This window comes from Clupea harengus, unplaced genomic scaffold (assembly GCF_900700415.2).
Source record: "Clupea harengus unplaced genomic scaffold, Ch_v2.0.2, whole genome shotgun sequence".
Taxonomy (NCBI): domain Eukaryota; kingdom Metazoa; phylum Chordata; class Actinopteri; order Clupeiformes; family Clupeidae; genus Clupea; species Clupea harengus.
In genome coordinates, this window is record NW_024879947.1 from 1 (window position 1) to 18338 (window position 18338).

General features: G+C 43.5%; 3 protein-coding genes across 3 annotated transcripts; 1 reads left to right on the forward strand and 2 right to left on the reverse strand.

Annotated features, from left to right (window-relative positions):
• Positions 1 to 6: 6 nt before the first annotated feature.
• Positions 7 to 3650, reverse strand: LOC122130867 (epsin-2-like; the record flags this gene model as incomplete). The annotated part of the gene is made up of 2 exons (XM_042705689.1): positions 3327 to 3650; positions 7 to 697 (listed from the first exon to the last, which is right to left on the reverse strand). A coding segment is annotated over exon 2 (511 nt), but the record flags the coding sequence as incomplete, so codon positions are not given.
• Positions 3651 to 7682: 4032 nt separating this feature from the next.
• Positions 7683 to 9301, forward strand: rasd2 (RASD family member 2). The gene is made up of 2 exons (XM_042705700.1): positions 7683 to 8413; positions 8519 to 9301. The coding sequence occupies exons 1-2, from the start codon at positions 7753 to 7755 to the stop codon at positions 9040 to 9042; spliced, it is 1185 nt and encodes a 394-aa protein (XP_042561634.1). The 5' UTR covers positions 7683 to 7752; the 3' UTR covers positions 9043 to 9301.
• A 2716-nt stretch (positions 9302 to 12017) lies between these two features.
• rsad1 (radical S-adenosyl methionine domain containing 1) lies at positions 12018 to 18157 on the reverse strand. The gene is made up of 9 exons (XM_042705690.1): positions 17906 to 18157; positions 17673 to 17806; positions 17228 to 17432; positions 15441 to 15806; positions 15136 to 15199; positions 13637 to 13784; positions 13223 to 13277; positions 12870 to 12973; positions 12018 to 12705 (listed from the first exon to the last, which is right to left on the reverse strand). Exons 1-9 carry the CDS (start codon positions 18050 to 18052, stop codon positions 12552 to 12554), a joined length of 1377 nt encoding a protein of 458 aa, XP_042561624.1. The 5' UTR covers positions 18053 to 18157; the 3' UTR covers positions 12018 to 12551.
• Between the last annotated feature and the right edge of the window lie 181 nt (positions 18158 to 18338).

Genomic DNA, 18338 nt, shown 5'->3' on the forward strand with positions numbered 1-18338 from the left:
TGCGACGGCCTGGGTACGGGGGTGGCATGGACCCATAGCCCAGGCTGGTGCCCGCCATGCGCTCCCGGGTCTTGTGGGCCTGGGCGCGCTCTTGCCGCAGCCGCTCCTCGTCCCGGATCAGGGAGACCAGCTGCTTGGCCCGTTCGCGCACGTGGATGCCCTGGTCCTGCCCCTCGCGGTCGACGAACTGGAAGTCCCGCAGGGTCTGGATGGCGTAGATGTTCTCCTTGCACTGCTGCGCCACGCGTTCTGAGCCCGTCTTGATCAGGTAGTCCGTCAGCGTCAGGGCCTTGTAGACGTGGCGCCAGTTCTTGCCGTGGTCGTTCAGCCGCTTCCAGATCATGCCCATGACCTCGGTTAAGGCCACCACGTTGAAGGTCATGTCCGCGATCTCCGCCATGAGCGAGGTCGGGGGCCCCCAGGGGTCATTGGAGGTGGCCTCGCGCACTTTGATCTCCGCATCGGTGTAGTTGTTGACAATGTTCTTGACCGAGCGGCGCAGCGATGAGGTGGTCATGATGTCTGGTAGCGGTGGAAAGTAAACCTCCCTGCCCCCCGCCCTGCAAGCAGTCCACTTTTAAATTAAAAAAAAACACTGAGGGAGATTTTAATGGCTGCTGTCACTTCAGAGGTGGCTTTGAATACAGGTCTGTCCTTTCCTTCGGTTAAGCAGATGTATCAATGACATGAGGACCTGCTGAATAGGGGGAGAAAAAAAAAAACGGTTGTCACTGCAAAAGCCCTCCAAAACCACAGCATAAGGTTTCAGCCTGAAATAAAACATTAACCTCATGTGCTTTCCTAGGGGGGTAAAAAAGACAGGTGTACATCCGACAGAGCTCTCAACATGACAGAAAGTCTCCCCATTCTCAGTGCAAAACTAACTCCTAAAACCCAACATATTCCTCACGTACCACAAATAGTCCCACTTTACAAATGTTTTCAATTTCATTCCTGAACACACAAACAATACCATGGCCTAACACAGGGCAAAAAAAAAAAAACAGTGAGATTGAAAGCTAGAATTACAACACTGAAGGTAAACTCTCTCTCAGCACAACAGTCTTCTAGAGAAAACCAGTGGGTGTGGTGTACAGTAGAGCGTCTTCTTTTGATCAGAAAAAGACAGCCAATAAGCCACCTGGAGCTTCTGCCTTCAAAGGTACAGAGGGATCAAGTGTGATCAACCACAGAAATATGATACCAAGAAATTGTCATGTTCTTTGGTCCTGTTCTTCAGAAGCCAAGAAAAGCAATGGTGCCACTCTCAACCCAAACAGTAGCAGAAAAGCTACTCAGAGTTTATAAAGGGCCGGACAGCATACAAGTGCAACTAGGTTTAAATTCACAACAAACTATCAGGTCAACAGATTCCTTTATTTATGCTTTCCTTTTCCATCCAGCAATAATCCATGGGCTTTGAAGAGATTTGCTATAGTAATTTCTTCAATATTTAACTGAAACTGTTAAAGGTCACTTAATGTTGTGGAAGCACAGACCCATGCTAGTTTCCACTCATTATTCAAGAAATCAAGTTGTTTGTATGCAAATGCACACAGGCCCTGTAGCCATTCTAGACTATCTACAAGTGTAAAATTAACCTGATGAAAGCTAAATTTACAAGACTGAGGCTGATATAAGGATGCATATGACTTTTCCAGTTCTTTTTTTCCCTCATACATTCTCAAAACCACATCAGCATACCATGTACAGGAACACAGCTGTTGTTCTATGCTTCAACATGCCATGCTCACCAAATCACTTCAATCATTTTTTCCCCCATCTTCATTCAAGACCTAAATCTGGCCGGTAATCGTCATTCCAAGCTGCAAGGAGATACGATGGAAATAGACTGGTGACATATGAACAGCCGGCCACTGATTGTGTACAGGGTCAGATGACCACATCCCCTCGACTCCAACACTACCAATAGCCCACCCAGGGCCTTAAGGTACTCCACAACCACGGCTTCTCCAACGGACCTGTTCCACTGCTTCTTCAGCAGTTCATTAACATGTAGTTATTGATCAAATGCCTCGATCCAAAGCGGCAGGTATGGCTTACTTTTATCAACAACTGTAGTACCTGTGAATCATACTCAAGGCCTTGGTGTGAAACTAGCCCTTGACTGATTCACCAGTTGATAGAACATATCATTATAATGCTTTTAACAAAAAGCCCGAACAATTCTGAAATTGATATGTTGTTTTGTTCCTGATGTTAGAGCCAGTTACATTAAATAGCGAATATGAAAAAATATGTCCATGCAAGATAAATGCTAGTTTACAGATAATGATGTTGGTTTGTCAGGACGTTATTTTTTTAACTGCATTCCTCCTGTATACTGCTGCAATGTCAGAACAGGTTCTAGTTAGCACAGTCGAGTCCAACCCAAAATAGTTTTTTTTTCGGTGGAAAAGTCCTGTATTTCAAACCAACTGACTTCTAATGTAAAGACAAATGAGTTTCGAGTTTGTGTTAGGCACTGTAAAGAAAAAACAAAAGACTGGAACACAAAAAAAAACGTCGACCTTGGTGCAGTGACAGAGGAAGTTTGTATTTAGTTTTCCAATCAATAGGACGAAATGCTGGAATGTGAGACAGCTGGCAAACATGCAGAAAACAATCCCTCAAGTTCAGCATAGCAACTATAACCCTTCGTCTGGGGTAGGCCTATGGTTGGTCTGGATGAAGAATGATCCAAACCCCAGATTTACTGCTAAGGCTACGGTAACACCGGCGACCCACCTGAAACTCTGATTTGTGGACTGAGAACAAGGTCATCACAGTGGGCCCGTAATTGATAGCTGGCGCAGGTCTATACCAAAACCGGAGGCATAACGTTAGCGTACCAACTTTCACTGGGTGAGGCTGGGTCTTTCAGTTTACGCTACGTTGGCCTAAAACCACGTTTACGAGGCTCGGGAATTTCGCTTACAAATACAAATTCTCCAAACAGACTTGAAAAAACAGAGAATGGATTAAGTGTCTAGCAGCCAGTCCTACGACGGAACTAGGTCCCGGTCGCTTTTAACCCGTCTAAAATGAATCCTTCAGTCAAAGAGAACACGCCAATGCAGCGGAGATTGGTGTAATTAATACGCAAAGCGAACAACAGGCACTATTACATTTTCAGAATTCCATAACTTACCTGGCGTAAATGCCAACGTTAAGTTATATTGCGTCAAATGTAGTGAACACAACCCAGTTCACGTCAGCTTCCCAACGAGCAGTGACTCAGCTGGGTGCTGTGGTTTGCGCTAAAACATCCCGCCTTGTTCAAGGAAACCATGAATACGACTTTACCGGACAGCTTCCACTCTTACCTCTCACAATATTGTCCGTATGTGTCCCAACTTAGGGATCCTTTGGCCAGTAACGTTTTCCTTTGCCATGTTACGTGTGTGCAACTCATACAAAGCAACACGAAAAATTACCCCAAAACAGGTCGAAAGGGTGAATTTAGTTGTAGTTTCCTCTAAAAAGCGCTCACGGTCGTATTGTTGTTAAAAAACTGTACTCCGATGAGTTAAAAAAAAAGAACAGTTGCTCGTGTGTGACACAATACAAAACTCGGGCGCCGAGCCTGCAGATAACAGACAGCCCCCCCACCACCAAGCACTAAAGTGAACTGGGAATGGGAGGTAGATAGGGAGGGCTAACGCGTTGCCTGCACAGTCAGCCTTTAACCCTTTCCATTCCAGCGCGCATCCCAACTGGGCCAATGGGTCTGTCAAACACAGACACCCCCCCCCCCCCCCCCCCCCCCAATAATAATATAACAAGATACCTCAATTTGTGTTCATACATAGTTTGAAGATGTGTTATGTGTTTAAGCCAATAGGCTTGCATCAGAAGTTTAACTTTGTACGTTTGAGTTGAAATAGAGCTGGCATTGCTAAGAAATTAACTCTGAAAACAAGGCTACACAATTAAGACATAAACTGCCCTTAATGACACAACATTACCTATAGCCATGGCCTATTGCATAGTTCAAGAGCTACATTATTCTAAAAAAAAGATATACTGGTAGTTTTGTCTGTAGTCTTTCTGGTATAAGATGCACAAGAGCTCTGATGGCTACAGCTTCCTCCACTGCTCACTGATTTCACCACTCATCCACATCAATCATTCATGTCCACTGAGAGTTGGTGTGTGATGTCACCCTGTGAATGAGCAACAGAATCATTTCCTTTTAATCGTGAGGCGTTCTGGTAGTATCAACATGAGCTCATGTCCCAGAGTTATACACATAATGTGTGAGTGGGCATGTGTGAACAAGCACACACTTCATATCTATCACATGGGGTGGTGATAGAGAAGCTGTGAGAGAAAGAGAGAGAGAGAAAAGGTTTGAGAAGGCGGGGCAAATATTCTTTGAGGGAAGGACACTCGTTCTCCCCTATGACAAGTTGTTTGACAATCAGGTGTGTCAGGAAAGACCAGTCTGTTATAAGACACTTACCTAACCAGAAAGGAGGCAAGTTAAGAACAAAGAACAGACAAGAGCACTTCACAACAATCATCCTCATGTACGTATCTACGATAAATACCACAGTTGTAGAAAAACATGTTACGTTTTAAATGATACATTTAAATTCAATATAGTGCTATACATTATGTTGTTGATATTGAAGAACAACTCCTAAGGAGGGATTAACAATGTAATGGCAAGATGAAGGTGATCTGTCTGTGATTTTCAGTTGCTTTTTAAAGAGTCTTCATTGCCAACCATGAGTGCTTTAGTTTCCAGTCATTCCTCTCATTGTGTGGTACAGGCTTCAGGCAAAAGTGTTTTAATGCCCCTGCAACTTCACACATTTTCCCTTTCATTTTTCCCCCTGACCTCCACACAGTCCCACGGTCGGTTAACACCCTTTTGTGTGCTTTTTTTTGTCGCCTGCCTCCCAATATGCCCGCCCCATGTCTTTATTTCTCCTGAAAACAGTCTCCTGACTAAATTCTTTGTCTCCCAACAAAAGCCCGGTGATGTCATCGCTGAGAGGCATGCCGGCAGTATGCTGATTTGGGAGGGAGGGAGGGGGCTGAGAGAACAGCGCACAGCTGTGACATCACAAGTAAAGTGGTAATGTGAGTATATAGGGGTCCTTAGATAATCACATGAAATATTGAAAAGGACAAATGACAACACATTCCATTTCAGCAGCTTCCTGCAAGTCACCTGAATGATTAGGACTGGAGTGACTTTGCACAGGAGGAGTGTGAGCAGTCTACTGAAACCGCAGCACATTTATATTTTAGGCCCTGGCACACATCTGGGAATAGTTTTATTGGCACTGAGTCAACATGTTACCTAACTTTCTTTTGGGAGCTGAAATAAAACACGTCAGACACAGTAACGCTCAGCACTAAACAACATAATGTCCAGTGCTGCCCTCTTCTGGGTAGTCATCCACAGTGCTTCAGACTGATTGCTTTCCAGATGGTGACATGTTTTCAGACACTATCAAAAAACATTGACACACTATTGTCCCGTGCCATTCATAAAATGAGTTATTCTAGATACTGCTGTAATTATAATTTGTTTTAAGACTGGAGAGGGGGTTGGAGCTCAAACTGGTCATTCTTGTGAGCACTGGCACCTTATACTTAGCACTGGTCGGTTACACTAGGGGGAGCTCCAGAGTCTGTCCTGTGACCGGTCAATGCCTCTGGCAGGGCCTCCGTGATCGGGCAGTGCCTCTGGCAGGGCCTCCGTGATCGGGCAGTGCCTCCAGCACATTGTACTAACTGCTGAAGAGTGCCACTAGGGGGAGCTGCCGAGTCTGTTCCGTGACCGGTCAATGCCACCAGTCAATGCCAGCATTAGTAATTGGTAACAGACTGGTAACAGAACAGACTCTTGAGCTTCCCCTCGTAGCATTCTCAAGCAGTTAGTGCAAGGTGCTGAAGTCATTGACAGGTCTCGGAACATACTCTGGAGTTCCCTCTACTCTGGTACCAACTAGCTAAGTATATGTTGCCAGTGCTCACAGGAATGACCAGTTTGAGCTACAGCGGGTTCTGAAAAATGGTGTGACTACCCAATACACCCAGTATGCACCTTTCGCAAGGAGTAGAAGAAAACACTGGTAGGTATAAAACATGAAACTGTAACAGCTCAGGTTAAAGGTCTCTGGTCATACAAGAAATATGAAATAAATCAGTTTCCATGGCAATAGTATTTGCTTTGTCAACAGAAACCTCTACTCTAAGAGCTCCCCCATGCAAAAAGCTATCAAAGAGAAGGTCAAACATTCTTGGACTGGCTGATCTGTTTATTCATAGTGGCCATGGCCTGTACAAAAGGCAGGAAAGAGAAGGAGAGTTGGTGGAGGCAGAGGGAAATTGGTGGGGAGGGGGTTGTCGTTGAGTTACCCAACTCCTCAGGCTAACATAATGGGCTAGTAGTGAATGTGTTGTATGACCTGTAGTTACATCATGTCTTGTAGCTGAGTTGAAGTCTGTTGGTGTCTATGCCCTGACTATACTGCTTTTGTTGAGCAAGGATTTACAGGCTTATAACCCCCATATCCTGAACAGAACTAACCCCATACACCCTGGCTGTCATGTTCAAAAACACTAGCTTGTGATTTGGAACAAATACGAAAGTACTCCTATGTTGTCCTGACACACCAGAAAAAAAGCCAGGTTTGTGAATCTTTTATCTTTATTAAAAAAAACGAACAGAATTTCTTATTCACTGTAAGGGTGAAAACAGAAAATCCTTACATGGTTAATTGTTGGATGCACAGTGTGTCATTGCCGGGAAAGAATTATTCAGACTTCCACACGGTACTTAACAAGAATCTGAGTGTTTACCTTAAGGATCCACATTCAGACTGTTATTGTAGAGGTGTAGTCTAAGGCTTGAATACATGTCGATGTTGCACTATAAAAGGCATTGTGGCCCTGCAAGGTTTATAATACCGAATATTCTGGCAAGAACGCCTAGCACAGATCTTTGCAGAGCAACTGGATGTCTTGCTGGTATAGCATAGATTCGTGAATTAAGATATTTTGGATCCGTATGGATGTTTAATACAGGCTCTTTCGTGACAAATTACATCTCTCTCTTGCTCTGCTTGTCAGTTTCAGAGGGAAACACCACGAACAGGGTGACTAATAGGATAATCACATCCATATGTGCCCTCTGACAAATCGTGGGTTGTTTGAATGAAAAAAAAACCCACCACAGACAGCGAGGAAACACGTTTGGCTTGATGCCAAAACGGGAATCCAGAAATATTTGTACATTCTAAATTTAACCCATGTTCCCGCTACACATGGGTATGTATAAAAAAGTAAACTTTTCTTTCCCATTAGGTTTCATCAGTAGTTATTCCAAAACGACTACAAACCCATTGTGTTGCGTGCATGTCAGAATTGCCTATATAATAGCCTATATAAAAACAATAAAATGTACTTTATTGTAGCTAATAATAATTAAAGTGCATAGGTTAAACGGCGTGATTAGCAAACTTACCAACAGAGAAATACAACATGCATCAAGGGGACTAGAAGGATATGCCAAGTGGTTCTATTTTTAGTTCTCTGTTGAGTCGTCTTCAGAAACTATGGTCTTCCGCTCTTCGCGTTTTTTTCTTGGGGGAGTATGACGTTCGTGGGTGTGAGCACTCCTATAAATTCAGCCTGCGCATGAGATGCAGCTCACAGTGCACTCGATAAGGACACTCGCTCAGCCAGTGCTCTGCAAACTACAACTCCAGACCTGGGGTGACGGCAGGAAGGATGATGGAGGTGAACGCAACTGAGAAAGTGTTTAGCTCGGTTGATGGCACCGCCGAGACGTTCTGCCAATATGCCACTCCATCTGACAACAGTTTGCTGGCTGAGGTGCCCGAGCAGTTTCCTAATAGCAAGGTGGTGAACTGTGTATCATCGGCAATGCTTCTTCAGTACAAAAACGTTGCTCAGTACTTGCATGCCGCCGGAGTTAAGGTCTCCACCATCTCAAAGACTAGAATGGGTATTATAAAAAATGTTACAAACTGGAGACGAGAAAGAAAGGCAAGGGTTGTTCGGTCGTCCAGCGTTGATCGTCAGCACTCATCATCTGAAAGACCTAAGTCCGTTGCCCTATTAGATGCGCTGCTGCTTCATGGGAAGAACTGCGCGAACTCCACGGGACAAGACGTAGAGGAAGACGAACTATGCTTCAGCAAACGCAGAAATTATCGGCGCGTCGTGGTGCTTGGTGCACCGAGAGTGGGTAAGACGGCCATCCTGAAACGATTCTTGCAGGATGGGTTTGATGACCATTATGTACCTACAACAGAAGATTTCCACAGTAAACTGTACCACATTCGTGGAGAGACGTACCAGATCGATATTCTTGACGCCTCAAATGAGAGGGACTACCCCGCCAAGCGTAGGCTGTCAATACTGACAGGTAAGACGAATACATTTACGCATGGAAAAAATGTTTTAATTCTCTACTGCAATGTCATCTAATATGGGTAAGCAAAATGCTAATGACAGTTTATGTCTTCCACAGGTGATATTTTCCTCCTTGTTTTTAGTGTGGATGACAGAGAGTCTTTCAACGAAGTCTGCTCTTTACGCAAAGAGATCAAACTGGCCAAATCTAAGCTTGGCAAATCTAAAGAGAACATTCGAGTCCCCATACTGATATGCGGGAATAAAGTCGACCTGGAGGCTGAGAGGGTTGTCAGTCATATAGAGATTCACGAAAGTCTCGGGGAGGATGCTGCCGTGTTTGAAACATCGGCTAAAGCCGGTACCCAAATAGAGATGATGTTCGAAGCCCTGGCACTGCTCGGCAGACTCCCTGTTGAGACCCGGCCGTCCCTACACCGAGACATTTCAATTCGCTCCTATGAAGCGTTGACCAGTGGAAGGCGAAGCAAACGGGAAATCCGAATGCTCGCTTTAGATGGACCTTGCGGTGCAGTTTATCCACTGGCCCACCGCCCTAGTTTTCACAGCGATCTTCGTCGCATTCTCGGACCTAGTACCTCTAAGAGGAGCACTTCTATTATGAAGTGCCAGATCCAATAAGAGATTGTATACAGCGACGTCCACGTAATTTATGAATAATACTTATTCATTTTACCGTAAGAATAATTTATTCTATTATCCTGGCTGGACCAGAGAGTTTATATTTTTGTGAAGAAGTGAATACACTGTATCCTGTAAGGAAAAACAAACTGGCAATACTTTTGGCTAGAATGTAATTGTTGTATATTATTATCAACTCTGATGTTTAAGAACTGTTTTCTTATTCTGAACTTTCTAATAAATTAACATGTATATACAACCTAAGCTGTGAGTGTTTTTCTAACCCCCAAAGGGAATGTAACCTGGTAAAGGCGATGGCAAATTCTCCATGTATGGCTATTCTGTTAGAAAGTGTGGGCGTACAGCCCGTGGGGGCTATTTATTGTGTAATACACCCCGAGTGAGAACGGCCTGTTCATCAGCACAAGGTGACTAAAACCATCCCCTTTCACAAAGCGCATACCCACCCACCCACGCATAGTGAGTGTTTTCAGGAATCGTGTCTCAGTTATCGGTATTTCCTAACAGCGTCGATAGCCAACGTCACGCACCCATTACTGAGGCCATTGATGGCTTCTGTTTAATGTCTGAGGATAACTGTGATGATCAGACCATTACCACTTGCATTCATTAGCAGATTGTAGGAGGGAATGAAAGGTACCGTTTACTCTATTCTCAGTACTAATAAATGGAACCAAGTACATACAAAATGCCAGCATTTTTTCTTTTTGCATAGCAACGACCCGTACAGAGCGGATGAGGTGTGAGTTGATTCGTCAGAACCACGGACAGCTCGAATAATGGAACCCTAGTATTCAACACCATGGAATACCAAAGAGGGGTACATTACATGGGAGAGAAGGATAAGTCGTGGATAACTGATTGAACAAAATAATGTTTTGATCAAATACGCCTATTTATCAAGAAATATGAATGTTAGGTGAAATTTACTCAAGTTACCTTAGGACTCGTGGAGTTGCATATACGAATATTTATTAAACAATAACAACAACCTCGTTGGGCTCACCCACGTCCCGGCAGGTCAGAGAGAGAGGGAGCCCGGGCCTACTCCCAGACTGCCGCAGACGAGAGAGAAGCAATATTGAACACATCGCACAAGGTTTATATAGATAGGAGTTAGCGTTCTCTGACGCCAAAACAATTTGTTAGCAGGGATAACCACGTGGTGGGTCTTTGACGTCCGAGGATGTCTTACTATGCTTTCTGTCTTGTAAAGATGTCAGTTCGACCCTTCTTATCACCTCTGGTCCAAACATGATCTTACACATATGCAGACTAAGTGGCACCTAATAATCTAAGTTACACACACATAGAAACACAGAAAAGCCATGTTCCTGCTTACATAAGAACATAATTATTAATACAAGGCACTTGATTAATATATCCTTAAGTCATTAACAGTGTTTCGAAATTATATCTGTCAGTGAAAATATATCATGTATAATATATAGATAATATATGATGATGTAAAGATGTGAGCATACAGATTTCCACACCAGCATATCTGAATAAAGGGTTACTGAAGGATCTATGAAAACTGCACTTAAGTAGTCAACATTTTAAATATAGAAAAAGGACAATATTGAGGTTTTTCTTTTCAAAACTCTGTTTTAAAAGAGAGTTTGGATATGCAAGAGTACAAATCACATATTACAAATGTATTATTATGTCATTCATTTAGAAAATTCGAACCGTTATTTAAAGGGTTATTTAAAGGGTTTATTTATGGACCTTGACCGTCTCCTTTCCCACCACACTGACTGGTCAAACTTCAAGCTCATCAATGAAACCCAAGAAATAAATCAGGCAAAGAGCTCAATAACAGTGAAGAGTTCAATGAAAAGAAGCCAATCAAAGTAACACGACACGTGCAGCCGCCTACCCTGCTCTCTCTCCGTAAAGCACCCACACACTAACTCATCCAAAGCACCATATGCAAACTGCAAACAAACAACCTTGGCTTTCAGGGGTTTCCTGGCTGGCTGACCTGCTGCGTTTGGTGACATGCATCACAAAGGACTCTGTAGCAGCCAAATGGGTTGCTACAGCCTAAATGTGTTGTCACGCAATGTGTAATGTCCCTGTTTGTACACTGGGTGTTGCTGTGCATTGCACAGGTGTTTTTAGGCATATAGGTAGGAAGCCTACTGTTGTGGTTAGGTGTTGACCCCGGAAGGGCAAATGGTTTTGACCGCTATACCGCGAAGGTTTGAGTAACATGTCATTGCTCTGCGTTTTAATGGACAATAAATGGAGAACTGTTTAAACGAACGCAATGCGTGTATGGACTTTATCTCGCTGACGGTAATCACCTCTAAAAGATCTAAGCGCGTCAACCAGGTTATTCCTGGGGTACAACAACCCAGTAGCTCAGTAGTGTACTGTGCTCCCACAGACTCTTTTCGCAGTGGCCTTCCAACCTTCTTGAAAACAGACACCGCGCGGACGGATGGAAAATGTGATCACTGATGGGCAAAAATAGCAACAGTAAATTATGTATACAATGTATACATTAAAAGGGATCAAGGCCGCCCACAAAGGACTGCTTTTATTCCAATCCATTCTGATGATGAACAAACACTCGGCACATGCGACTGCACAATCGTTTCAAATTATCAGTAGAAAGGGTCGTATAACCTGAAAGTACACTCATAGCCCTATCCAATAAAAATGTGTCTTTTAAGCTTTGATGACTCCTGGTTGTTGCTCAAAACATGATATTTTCACAGTGAGTGGAGACAAAAGGAACCACACAGTAGAACATACTGTCATTTCCATCGAGACTTTGATGCTGTGTACTCCATGTTTCTGGATGAGCATTGACTAACTATGAGTTCAGGCTCGAAGCAAAAGCCAACGCATACAGTATTGTTGCCATTGGCTTCCACTCCCCACACCTGTGTTGCCAACCTTTCTGTTGCTCTGATTTAAGAAAGAAAAGAATACAAGAATAGTGAAGATGGACTTTTTGTTTATTTATTTAGTCATTATATAGCTGCCTGTTCCAGACATTGCTTGGTTCCTGCACTTTTCTTAGCATCATGTCCAGCTGTCACACTAGTCATGCTTTGTTGACGCTCTGCTACATGACGACAACTCAGTCATTCCTGCTGTTCCCTCTGCTGGTGAGACAGCCGATTCGCTTTGCCCGGGTGAAAGCCTGCACCAAGCCGTGATGAACTGTTCTGTGCGGTCCTTGTGCCAGGTCGGGCAGCATAATGAGAGCCATCAGGCGGCTCTTCACAGGCCTGCATTCGTGAGCAACGCTGTGCTCCAGAGGGTCAACAGGGCTGTACAAAAACCCGAGTTAATCGTCCAGCTGACACTGAAGAGGCACATGGCACAGTGAGAAAAGCGTACTCTCTTTTGTTTTGGAAAAAAAAAACTTTTCTGATAAGTTTCAGAACAAAACAGTGAAACCCAGTCAGTCCATGCAGAATCAGTGCTGAAGGTCAGTCAGCTGGGTCCTTCTGTCCAGTTTCTGTAGGTCACCTCCTCTGCTGTCCTTCTCTGTGGCACGGTGCGGTGGACTCCCCGTTCCCCTGGTGTCCTTGACTGTGCACGTAGGTTCCTAGCTGCAGTAAGAGAGTTGGCAGCATGCCGTCCAGCAAGGCCAGGCCCTCCCAGGAACACCGTAGACCCCTAAAGGCCATGTACAAACAAAAAAAATAACTCTGTAAGTCTACTCTAGTCAACTCTAAAGAACCATAAAGAACAAACGAGAGCACAGACAGAGTGGACCCCTTTTTCAAATGGATAATTAGGTTAATCAAGTTAAAATCGAGGTAAGTTCACGTTGTCATCACCTGTCATCGAGGATCAGAAGTCCCCTCCGCTTTAGTTCCTGAACGACTCCACACTGACCCAGAACTCCATGGAGGTCATCACTGGGGCTGAACATTTTCCAGTGCTGAAGTGCATATAAAACCACACCAAACTGATGTTTTTGTATATTCGTGACCACACACTCTTCAATAAAGTTATATTATTGAAGATGACCCTGTGAATGAACCCTACCTTGTGCTCACACAGACACATACGACAACCACACCAAAAAAATGTTTTGTGTATCTGTCGCCGTGCAAGTGGCTCCTGAATAAAGTTCAGTTCTAACCCACACATGTTTCGGTGACATGGTTTTTGATTGCAGCAAGCCCACCTGATGTGTGATTCCATCAGTCATCCGTAGTCCCATGACCAACACCTCCTCAAGCCTGCGGACAGAAAAACAAACCCATGGCGCACAGGCACGCGCAGACACGCACGCACGCACGCACGCACGCACGCACGCACGCACATACACACGCACACGCACGCACACACACAACCTTTTTAGCCACAGCATCTGCTTATCAGGTCTGATGCATTCTTCTCCATCGATGAGCACACAAAACCCTGTGCTCTCTGTGGGTATTGTGTGTGTGTGCTCGTTTCTAAAATTAGAAGCATCTTTAACACCGTTAGTAATAAACGTGCTTTTTAACACTGAACAGCTTGGCGCTGTGTCATGACTGAGATCTCGGACTCCCACAATGCCACACAAAAAGCCAACCGGACCAAGATGCCCACTCACAGTGCAAGGTGACTCAGTGGAATCTGGCGTCGGGTGGCGTGACCAGACTTCTGAACCTCGCTCATCCACATGTCCGGCGCCATGGTCTGGGTCCGAGCTTCCCTCTGAACAGATCCCGCAGAGACGGGCACAAACCGGCCGTGGGCCCCTAGGTCGGACAGATGGACGACAGAGATATAATGAATAAATGCAACAGCTTGTGGCAATGTCAAAAGTATATCTGTGGTGTATAAACTATCCTATAATCATGGTATACGGTATAACATAACAGGATAGAACAGAAGTGAGCAAACCCTTGTGCAATATCACTTAAATGTCAAATGATTTAAAGTATCACCTCTCAATAATTGCATTGTTTCTAAGTTGACAAGTAGAGTATTTCCGCTTATGAACCTTCAAAAACAAATACTTTAGAAACACTATATTGAAAATACAGGCCTCAAAGTAAAAAACTCAATGCAACAAAAGTGAAAACACCTGTGATCAATGAAACAAAATGTAGTATTACCTGTGATTTCCAATTAGCCTTGATTGCATGAACACGGCTTTAGAATTACCTGTAAATACCAGACCTTTCTGAATTTAGAACCTGTAGGTTGTGTCTATCTGCACGATGTCTCCACAATGAAACATTTTGAGTGGAACGGAAAAGGATACCGGAAGCTCTGTGTGGACAACTAAAAATAAGTCGAAACAGTCGCAGCAGTAATCAGGAGGTAAAGAAACTTTGCTAAAGAACACGAACAGAAGCTTAATGAATACTAGAAACAGTCTTTAGGTCAAATAAGACCAAGATAAATTGGTTTGGCTCAGATGGGGTCCAGCATAGATGGCTCTGTGACTCTGGCCAGGACTACCACAGTGAGTGTGTGTGGCCCTGACAGTGGTCCAGAGGTGGGAGTGAGATATGCATGAGTGCAAAAGGTGTTGGAGATGACATTAATAGATGGCACCATGAATGCCTGTGGATATACAAAGTACTGGCCGACAGGATGACTCCCAGTCTCAGAAGAGGAATACTCCGGCACAATGACAAGCCAAAGCACACTGCCCACATCACACAAGAAGAAAAAAGTGAAAACTATGACCTGGTTCAGTACGTCGCTTGACTTGAATTCAATAGAATACCTATGGGGTATTTTAAAGAGAAAACTTTAAAGAGCAGAGCAACACAACCCCTCCAGCAAAGAACGGCTGAAAAACTATGCCTGAAGAATAGCAGAATTTCTTTCCAGAAATGTGTGCAACACTGGTATCCTCCATGATGTCTGTCATCAAAAATAAAGGTGGACATACAGTATGAAGTATTGAAAAAATAAGATTTAAATCTCAGTAATGAAAGAAGTACTGATTTTGGTGCATTGAGTTCCTACTGTGGGGCCTGTATTTTTAATAAAGTAAATCTATACTGTTACATAAGTGCACACAGCCAACTGTAATGTGCTCCATTGCATTTTCTCTACAACTCTAACACAAGGCTCGACTGCAGTATACATCACCTGGGCCAACACCAATATACTGCTGGGCCCTCCAGTATCCCACATTATGTTCACATACAGCACCCTTCAAAACAAAATCAAGCATGACTTCAATTAGTTATTGTTGACTGAGAACTGACACCAGAAAATGTAAATACTGTTCTTCCTGCATTAACATTTTCTTTTGATTCAATACGTCATACAAGAGAAAATGTATTAAGACATTTCGAAAATAATTGTCAAAATGCTTTATTAGAATGGAAAAGTCAAAAACATATGTGTACATTTGTTCTGTGACAGAAAAATGAAGAGTAAAAAGAACTTACATCTTTGGCAAAGTTAGACACCTCATATTGACGAAAACCTTGCTTTTCTAGGACTTCCCTTGCAGTCCTGTACATAACAGCGGTGATGTCTTCACCAGGAACAGTCAATTCACCCCGCTGAATCTGCTTGAAAAGCTGCGTGCTTCTCTCTACGGTCAGCTGGTAAAGCGACACGTGATCGTCACAGACCGCAAGCAGCTCCTCCAGTTCTGTCTCCCATGAGGCCACGCTCTGGCCTGGGCGCCCAAACATGACGTCCACAGAGACGCGGCCTGGACAAAGCCTCCGGGCCTCAGAAATGGTGTGCAAGGCATGCTGGGAACTGTGGTCTCTCCCCAACACCTTCAGATCCTCATTGTTAAGAGACTTTGAGGATTATGAATTAGGGAAGAAAACCATAAAGGGGTTTTAAAACGTGCTGTAAGCATCTGTCCTTTTATGCTAAAAAATAAAACAAACGAGTCAAAGTAGAGCAGAAATGTTTCTAAATGTTAAACAATCTCACAAAGGGCCATTACTCTGGTTAATCAGATGGCCACAAAATGGGACAAATTAAGCCTTGAATCCATCGAGAGATCCAAGGATCCTTTTCTATTTGAAACACCCCCTGACCCTAATGGACTCTCAAGCACATAGCCTAAATCCATTTCCAGGTGTCCAGTTGCTGACGTGTTTTCCATTTGTATGGGGAGGTCTGGAGGACTTAATGTAAATGTAAAATGTGTTTGTTTACAGCGCTTGGTCATGACTCAGCTCTACCCCATCCTTTGTTCCTGTGCTGACCCCATTCCTCTTGCTCCTGGCACCTCCTCAGTATTAGCGCATAATGAATTAACTAATCACTGATCAATCGGTAAAAGCACTAAAGCACTCCATCCAACTCCATTCGCATATTTTAAGAGCATTCATGAAAATTGAGCTAAAGGAAATGCGAGTCTGTGCTCATTTCCATCGGCTGTGTTACGCAAATTGAAATAGACACTCTCCTCACCACTTTAGTCTCCTTTTGCCCAATGCGAATACATTTATTTGACACTTACAGGAATTTCCAACTGTTCCCACTCAGGTTTTTCTACTTGGATGCTAAAAAAAATTGCATTAAAAAGACTGGTGATCAAGACTCAAGGATTCTTTGCTGACTCATGTTGGAGGTTTAAACGTCAAACTTGCAGAGAAAGTAGTTCAAGAACATGAAACGGTTAGGCAACAGGCTACAACAAATGTGTTTTGAACAGCACAGATTCAACATGAAAATAACACATTCAGAGAAAGAAAAATGTACACGACTACTGAAATGTTTAAACAGCTATTCTTCTGGATATACAGTATGTCATTACCAAATCTGAAGTCATGACATGAAGGTTTGAAGAGTAAAGATATTTACTGTCTATGCAAACTACCGTCTTTTCAGAACATACATTTCACTTCCATTTAAAGGCTCACTTACATAAAGGCAACAGAAAACACTTTAAACGGGTTCAGTGCCTGTCCATAAGAGTTTTTAAAACAAATCAATCCATCTGATGTAATACCAACAATTACTGGGTCATGATCCGTAATTGGGTGTCATTCATTTGACCCCTTACTGGTCCATGTCTCGGTTCTCAGACATCTAATGGTAGTCATCTATGGTCTAACGCCCTCAATGCCAGATTCAACCATGTCACAGTAATCCACATATAGACTGATACAAGAATACAAGAAAAAGCAGTGCACTGTATTAAGTAAACAGGGATTCAAATGTATAATATTTATACATAGTATTAAAGGTTATGTAATGTATTCACCTGCACTCCAATAGAGAGTCGGTTGATCCCAGCCTGTATGAAGTCTTTCAGCTTGGACATACCAGCAGGTGTTGGGTTGACCTCCAGAGTGACCTCGGCCCCCTCTGTCAGCTGAGCATGTTGTGAGACTGTCTCCAGGACAGCAGCAATGGTGGCAGGCTGTGCCAAGCTAGGTGTTCCTCCTCCAAAAAATACAGAGGTAACACTGAAAGTAAATAACACACACAAAGGCTTTTAGAAGTGATACTGACTATCTTTTATAAGTAGACTGAATTTTGATAAGGGAAAATAGAGGGTAGCAGTAGAATGTGCTATGATGTTATCTCATCTGGAAAAACCTCTGAGAAACTATTGAAGGCTACAATATTATCTGGCAACTGCCCCTAAGAGAAGGATGAGCTTACAGAAGAAACACTAAACACGTGAAAAACCTCAGCTCACGTACCGAGACACCTGACTGAGCTTCAACAGAGTTTCTGTCTCCTTCTGCAAACATTCTGTCATGGCAGAATGGTTCACAGACCGTGGAATATACTTGTTAAAGTTGCAGTAGGAGCATCTTCTTAGACAGTATGGCCACTAAGGGATAAAGACGGGATGATCAGAGGGGGGAGGGGGGGGACCCACATATGCCAAAACTGATTGTTTCAATGATATCCACAGCAATAGAGAACTTACATGTACATACAGAGACACCTCATCAGACTGAGGGGGTAAACCCAAAACACTTGTGCCTTGGGAAGAGGCGCTGTCATTGTCAGATTTCGGCGATACAAATAAAGTCCGCCTGGCAATTAACCAACAGAAATGTCTTGCATTCTTCATATCTTCGTCACAGTTGTGTGTCGGATATATAAGATTAATATATGCACATGATTCGTGACAAATCGTACTTATCGCTATTGTGTCGTGTCGGTCGCTCTCTCCACACGGCGAGATATAATGGAAGAACACATACGTCACAGGAAAGAGAGAACTCGTGCAGGGTTAACAGTAACCACCAGATGGCAATGTAGAGCAGCTTGGTGCCATGAGCAGGTTGGCATTTCCGTCACGTTGACTGCTTTGGATGGGCTATAAGAAAGCAGGACAGGATTTAACAGAGTTCAGA

Coding starts and splice junctions, on each gene's coding strand:
- rsad1 (XM_042705690.1), bottom strand. CDS start 18,052: ATGAAGAATGCAAGACATTTCTGTTGGTTAATTGCCAGGCGGACTTTA. Junction 15,807..17,227: donor GACTCTCTATTGGAGTGCAG/GTGAATACATTA, acceptor TAATCCTCAAAG/TCTCTTAACAATGAGGATCT. Junction 15,200..15,440: donor TGTCTAACTTTGCCAAAGAT/GTAAGTTCTTTT, acceptor TTTGTTTTGAAG/GGTGCTGTATGTGAACATAA.
- rasd2 (XM_042705700.1), top strand. CDS start 7,753: ATGATGGAGGTGAACGCAACTGAGAAAGTGTTTAGCTCGGTTGATGGC. Junction 8,414..8,518: donor TAGGCTGTCAATACTGACAG/GTAAGACGAATA, acceptor TGTCTTCCACAG/GTGATATTTTCCTCCTTGTT.